The following is a 7,396-nucleotide window of genomic DNA, read 5'->3' on the forward strand; positions in this document are numbered from 1 at the left end:
CCAGATAATGTCTGCTTCTGTTTCTATACATTTCATCACCTTTGGGAAAGTCTAATTTCATCTCACAAGAGTAGCGATCACACTGTTATTTCTTGCCAGTTATATTATATCCCAGGCTATATTATATCCCAGGTTTCGGACTGAATAGAAAAAAAAAGAGGGAAACGCTACCAGCTCATTCATCTCGTACGTCCTGTCCTTACGTATCGCCTTCGCGGCCACCAGAAACATGGCGCCGTCCAACTCTCGTGAGATTACGTGCTTCTTAAGCGTGCTCACGCAAATCTCCGCCCTTTCTGGTTGGTGGGAGCTCACAGTGCAAGATGAGGTAGGCTTTCTGGCTATGTATAATCTACCGGCATCGGTGTGTTCGAGATGATGAGCTGCGTCCTGTGCTGTGTGTGCTGCTCGGGGAATGTGTGTTCTCCTTGGTGTACTCGGTCTTTTTTTCGGAAGACGCTCCCGGAGTATAGAATAGGCTTGAGGCCTCGGGGCTGTGTGTGTATGGCTCCGTCTGCTACCTTCACCAGAGGGATGGTGGGGCCCGTATATGGGGTGTCCGATGTAGGGAGGGATTTTAGTGAAAATCTTGTGTAGTGTTTCGTTCGGTTGGCTCCTGCGGTAAGTCACGTTCAGCTGGACCTGTTCTGTGACGGGAAGGCATTATGCCTTTTTTACTTTGTCAGAATGTTAGGAAACAAGTCCAAGTGAACGTGGCTACTAGTGAGACCTTGACACTGCATGAATGAAAACTCAAAAGACACTCTGGCTGTAATGCCCTACCACACCTGCGAATGGACCTAGATCACAGAGGGTCATGGCATGCCTCCATGTGTCACGTGATCTGGAGGTGCTATACAATGACCACTGCCATTCAAAAGTAATTGCACAGGCAGTGATTACCTGCGGACTATCCTGCCTGGAAGCAAGCGGTCTTCACCCAGGCATGATCATTTGCAAGCTATGCAATTATTTACAGGCGGTAGATGCTGTCCTTGTATTGTACAGTGCCCCACCTAGCAGATCTCATGAGTCTGAGGGACTCTAGAATGTGTGAATGAGGCCGGCTTTCAATTCCACAATGTCAGTTGCCTACCTGTCAAAGGCTAGAGCCAATCTATTGTAGGGAAGCGTTGCATGTCTGGTTATGTGACCATCTGTGGGCACGGGCAGCCTGTCATTGCAGGGGTTTGCATGAACACTGCTGAGTCTTGCAAAGTCATTTGTAGTCTACCCCCAAAAAGCTGCTTAGTGTTTTGATGCTTTCTAGGGCTTCTTGACTGCATAGGGTATCTTTTTCAGTGATCTTCAAACTGTATCTTCAGCAAAAACATTAAGTTATGGCTAGCATAAGAGTTGGAACCTCTGTAAGGTTTTTATTGTCCCAAGTGAGGAGATATGGTCCCTGTCCTAGTGACCTTTTGTGATTAAAAAATCATCTTATTGTCGGTATGTATAGAATGCTGACAATTCACAGTGCTTTACACAGTGCACATCCACATCAGTCCCTGCCCTCAAGGTGCTTACAATCTAAGGTGAAATGTTGCCAAACAGGGGCCTCCTGTTCAGTTACAACTGCTGTCTAAGAGGGGATTTTTTGTCATTTAGGATAGACTTCCTGTTGTATTTTTGAAAAAAGGATTAAAGTGAAATATCCCAATTGGACACGTGCAGCTAAAATGAAAACGGGTTTTAACCATTCCCTCAAAAGCGGGTCATGGTAAGGTTTTTTTTAGGGCCCATTAACACCACATACAGATTGTTTCCTGACCCAAAATGCATCCTAATGTATCCCCATGCTATTTTTGGTCTCTGTTCACACCTGCGCAGTCCAGAAAAATACTGCAGGTCTCATTTTGTCTGGTCTGGAATGCACCGGAACTCCGGACAGATCAGGTTTGGTAAATGGTGTGAACCTGCCCTTAGACTTCATTTACACTGGGGCAGTTCGGCCGTACGGATCCGCCAACATGAACGATCCCAAACATTGCTATGGGGACCACTCATGCAACCGCGCCATCTGAACTGCTCCCTGCACTATTTTTGCTGCACCAATCAGTGCGGTTTCCATACAGGTTTCAATGATCAGTGCTGTTTTGGGCGTTTTTAATTGTCTTTTTCAAATCGGAGCGGTAATCGCACTGATCGGCAACCGCCCTGGTGTGAATTGGCTTAGCCATGCTGGACCACTGCAATTTGGGAGTTGCACTTAACACACTTATGTGTGCATGAAGCTGCTGAGCAAGTTTGGGCTAAAAATGTCCCAGCAGCTCGGGGCTGTAACAATGATGGGACTGTATAGACCCCAAGTTACATTGACAATTTCAAGTGAATTTTGGGTGTTTCCTGCTTTTTATTGAAACTAACATGAGTTATTTTGTCTCCCCTGCAGTAGCAAAGTTTCTCGGGATACCCTGCATGAAGCAGTGAGGGAGGTCCTCCTGGGGGCAAGAAGGAAGAAGAGAAAGTAAGTAATGGAATTTTAGGTTTTGTTTTTAGTTTAATCATAGTGAGTTGGAAAACATTACTTTTGTTGGTGAAGGTATTTCTAGCAACCCTGTCACCTATACAAAAATAAAGCAGTTACTAGGAAAGAATGTGAATGCTTAACTCTTTTGCTCTTGCTGTGGAGTCATCACTGAAGTCAGCTGGGAAAGTGTAGATCTTCCTGACTTCTACATTGCTCTGTGGTCCCTTTTGCGTTCCTCACTACTGGACACAGAGTTCTGTGTGGTCCACATGAGATGCACTCCATCAGTGGTTTATATTCTAGCAGACCCTGGGGGACGACTGCTCAGCGCTTTTTGTTGATGCAAGTCAGATAAGTATTTACAATTGTCTCCATGTAACTGCTTTATTTTGATTTTTGTGACAGCATTTTTTGTGCCAAGTTAACAAGTCTTCCCATCACTTAAAGTGGCTTACCATTTATTAAAGGATATTACAGGAGAAATGTTTGCGTCCAGACAAATAACATTGTTCCCTTTTTAGCAGCTCCTGTTTGCATGCAAGGCATGATCAACCATTAGAGCCATTTGTTTCTATCTAGCTTCATCACTGCTGCCAGTAGACGCTTTTTTTTTTTTCTTTTCTTTAGGTGTCAGTAGTTGGTCTTTTGAAAACACAGAATTGTAGTCTAAAGGTGCCCATACACCTTACGATTATCGGACGATAATCGTATGCGATCGACTTTTTGTCCGATAATCGTATGTGTGCATTGCAGTGTCCGACCGACAATACTGTACAATCGTACGACTTGACGGTCAAGCATGTTTGAAAACTTTGCTAGATCGTACGATGTACACTGCGCTTGCGCTAACGAAAATATGCCAAACAATTACCGCAGGTGCTTTTGGTTAATTACGGCTAAATGATTCTTGCGATCATCGGGGCAGGATGGGGCTGCCGTACGAAAATCGTACGACTATTTGATCATCGGACGAAAAGTTTCGTCCGATAATCGTAAGGTGTATGGGCACCTTTACTGTGAGTAACAATACCTTCATTAGTCTGCACAAGTGTTTTAGAATTGAATCAGTTTTATTAAATAACAATGTCACAGAACAAAAATGCACAAGTGTTTTAAATGAGATCTTACATTTACTGAAATACCATCATTTTTTTTTTTCTTGAGACTAACAAAGTTTATCTTCTTCCTCTTATAGGTTTCTGCAAAGTGTGGAAATTCAAATCAGCCTGAAAAACTATGACCCCCAAAAGGACAAGCGTTTCTCTGGCACTGTCAGGTTGGAATACTCCTCCTTTTCTCACCCAGCTTTTGCCTTGCTTCTCTCTCCTACTTAATTTGTCTTGAGTGAGGGAAGTTACTGTGGCAAATGATATGGGTAGTTCAGTTCCCTGTGTGTGTGAGGTGAGCTGGACGGACCTCCACCCTAGGTCTTAAAATAATAGGGGAGGTGTGGTTTGGTAACTTTATCTAAAACCCACCGCCTAATGCTTCGGCGTTAGACAAGGTTTGTGTCCGGTTCTCCCACATTTCCCTCACTCTTCTGTTTCTTGTTTTGCTAACACTTTCTACTTTTTCAGGCTGAAGTCTACACCAAGGCCCAAATTCTCAGTATGCATTTTGGGAGATCAGCAGCACTGTGATGAAGCCAAGGCTGTGGACTTGCCCCACATGGACATTGAAGCTCTTAAGAAACTTAACAAGAATAAAAAAATGGTGAAGAAGTTGTGTAAGTCAATTAGTTCAATTCAGCTTTATATCATTTGGTTGTTGAAACATAACTCCAGCCAAAGCCTAAGAGCTTTTTCTATGGACACAAGTTTGTCATTTCATGCAGAGATCACCTTTTAATGTTGTGGAGTTTTTTTTGTTTTAAATATCTATATCTTCAATATCACTTTTCATTCCTTAGCTAAGAAGTTTGATGCCTTTTTGGCCTCTGAATCACTCATCAAGCAGATTCCTCGTATTTTGGGACCTGGTTTGAATAAAGCAGGAAAATTTCCTTCTTTGTTAACTCATAATGAGAACATGGTGGCCAAGGTTGATGAAGTCAAGTCCACCATTAAGTTTCAAATGAAAAAGGTGAGCTTTCAAATAGTGATTTTGTTAATAACGTAAAAGTATTTCAGCTTTCAATGCATCTAAAGGTGGTTTTGCCTTATTAAATAGCATAAAAGGCACTAAAGGTATTAAATAGAGCGACTCAATGTATGCATGCAGACTTGTCCTTCTGCAGAGAATGGTACAATTGTTGACCCATGATAGCCTGCTTCCCAAGTTGTGCCATAGCTCCAAATGTAAAACTGATAAATCAAGTTAGCGAACCCGCTTCTGCACTTTTTGCATTTTGATCTATATTTCAGGGATAACTGTGCTTTTAACTGGAAGTATAGATTTGTCCCTGACCTAAAACAAATTCCCTTCCCTGTCCTTCTGGGTATTTGCCTAGGTGTACAAGTGGCCTGCAGAATCTTAAGCACTTTTCTGGCTGACCATGCATTAGAACCTCAGACTTCCAGGGGACTTTCCTTAATAATTTCCAAGTGCTTTATGTGCAGTCTTGTGTGTGTGTGTGGGGGGGGGGGGTTGTGTTTGTCAAAATGGTGGTAGCCTAATTTTGTCTATGCTCAACCCTTAAACCCTTAGTGTCTTGAATTTTGTTTTTGTTGTGTATAATTGGGGACTTGTGTCTGACAGAATTTAAAATGCTGCAGGCTCACTAAATGTGTTTAATCTTCCTAGGTCCTGTGTTTGGCTGTGGCAGTTGGCCATGTCAAAATGACAGAGGAGGAGCTTGTCTACAATGTCCACCTTGCCATTAACTTCTTGGTATCACTGCTGAAAAAGAATTGGCAGAATGTGCGGGCCCTGTACATCAAGAGCACAATGGGCAAACCACAGCGCCTGTACTAATTTGTGATGCCAATAAAGATTTTTGACAAAGCTTTTACCATGTATTTAAGATCTGTTTTTGAAGAAACATCACTACATCCCGAACTTATTTCATAGTCTTGTGTAAAATATCCTTGAACCCTAAAATGCGAGTCTATGCATTTTAAAAAGATAAATCCCTGAAATACATGTACATTTCCCCATGCTTATTTTTAAAATTATCAAATTGTATTCCTGCAAAATATCCAAAGGACTCCTTCCTTCACGCTTATACTGCTGCACTAAAATCCCATGCAGTGTTATTGTACCTCTCCTAGACTACTGATCATCTCCCTATAGATTATGGTGAGGTTGCATTCTCTAGTTCAGCAGTGGACTGAACAAATGCCAGGTGGAGTAGGTTGTAGTTTTTGGAAGACTGAAGTACAGAGGTCCATGTTGGAGCATATGCATTTGTTTGGAGCAGGAGGGCCTGTTTAAGTTCTTGTTTTTTTGAGTTAACATGGTTCTCCCCTGCAAACCCTTACACCAACTCCTGCCTGCCAAAAACTACCACACTTTTTTTTTCTTTGACTTTCTATAATGCTCAGTGGGCATTGGAAGGAGACTGAATCATTACTGGGATGTGGTGGCACACACTAGCCAGTCCTTGGCATCTTGTAAGAGATCACTTCAGCAACAAGTTAATGAGACGTCTGTTTTTCTGCCAATATTCACCTCTATGGGCAGCTTGAAAAAGTGCAACAGATTCCTCCCATCTACATTAAACGATGTGGATGGAGGAATATCCCACTGAGCCAAGCTTCAGTATCTTGCTGGTTGGCCCCGCTGGCTCTCAAAACACCTGAACAATGCCTGCATCTAATCAGAGACAGCCAGCGGAGCAGAATAGCAAGATACTGAAGCTTGGCCCAGTGGGAGATTCCTCCATCCACATCGTTTAATGTAGATGGGAGGAATCTGTTGCACTTTTTCCATCTAACCATAGAAAATCTGCAGATCTATAGCTTTATGGCCAGCTTTAAAGTGGTCCTATGGCCAGATACTCCAATCTCTGGCGTAGAGCATTGCAGCTCCCTCGGGTTATCTTTGGTATCTGACTATGATTAATGGCTGTTTTGGAAAGCTCCTTGGTATTCATGGTGCTGCTTGGTAGTGCCCCTTGCTCAGTGGTGTTGCAGACTCTGGTGCCATTGAGATCATACAATACTGAGCGACACCTTTCCGCGCGACTTGCCTGGCGACCATTATTGGGCTGCATGCAAAATTGGGTGACATCTGTGCAACAAAGGCTTCTGCACAAGCGACAGGTGATATTGTGAGGTAGATTCAAAACGCAATTGAAAAGCATAGTACGCGCAGCAAGTCGTGTGATTTTCGAGCGGAAATCCGCTCAGTGTGAATGGGGCCTTTAGATTGATTGCACACAGGTTTTTATTTAATCAATTATGTGAGTTCTGAAGGTAATTGGTTGGCTTTATAGCAAAGGGGTGAATGCATATGCACACACTATTCTGTTTTGTTTTTTTAAAGTTATTTTCTTGATTTCACTTCACCATTTTGGACAATTTTGTGTATGCTCATTACATGTAATCCAAATCAATTTTAACTCCAGGGGCTAATGCAACAAAATTGGAAAACTGCTAAGGGGGTGAAATACTTTTGCAAGCCCACTGTATTAGACCAGGATTGTATAACTTTTAAAACCAAATATGAACTGCAGGAGATAATGGAACATTTTCTGACTGGTCTCTGACACATATTCACTGGCAAAGTGACCTTCAAACTTCACTAAGTCATTCTTGGCTTACCCTGAGCCCCACTCCCAGGACACCTGTTGCTTGTGGCTTTTTTTTAAATATATTTTTATAATCTTTCTTTACAATAACCATTTAATACAATAACCTAAAATAAACTTGGTATTTAGCATAAATTAAAGGAACTATGAGGTGAGTACTTTTCACTCACCTCATCGTTCTAGCCGACCTGTGACAATGAGACTGTCACAGGTCGGCTCAGTAGATTGGGAGGTGA

The 7,396-nt window shown here is 42.4% G+C and overlaps 1 protein-coding gene across 1 annotated transcript; it reads left to right on the plus strand.

The window, feature by feature from the left end:
* The first annotated feature begins 258 nt into the window (after window positions 1–258).
* RPL10A (ribosomal protein L10a) lies at window positions 259–5,418 on the plus strand. The gene is made up of 6 exons (XM_018563641.1): window positions 259–328; window positions 2,393–2,467; window positions 3,666–3,746; window positions 4,048–4,196; window positions 4,380–4,552; window positions 5,213–5,418. The coding sequence occupies exons 1-6, from the start codon at window positions 324–326 to the stop codon at window positions 5,381–5,383; spliced, it is 654 nt and encodes a 217-aa protein (XP_018419143.1). The 5' UTR covers window positions 259–323; the 3' UTR covers window positions 5,384–5,418.
* The last annotated feature ends 1,978 nt before the right edge of the window (window positions 5,419–7,396 follow it).

This window comes from Nanorana parkeri, unplaced genomic scaffold (genome assembly GCF_000935625.1).
Source record: "Nanorana parkeri isolate BGI_ZX_2015 unplaced genomic scaffold, ASM93562v1 scaffold683, whole genome shotgun sequence".
NCBI classification, from domain to species: Eukaryota; Metazoa; Chordata; class Amphibia; order Anura; family Dicroglossidae; genus Nanorana; species Nanorana parkeri.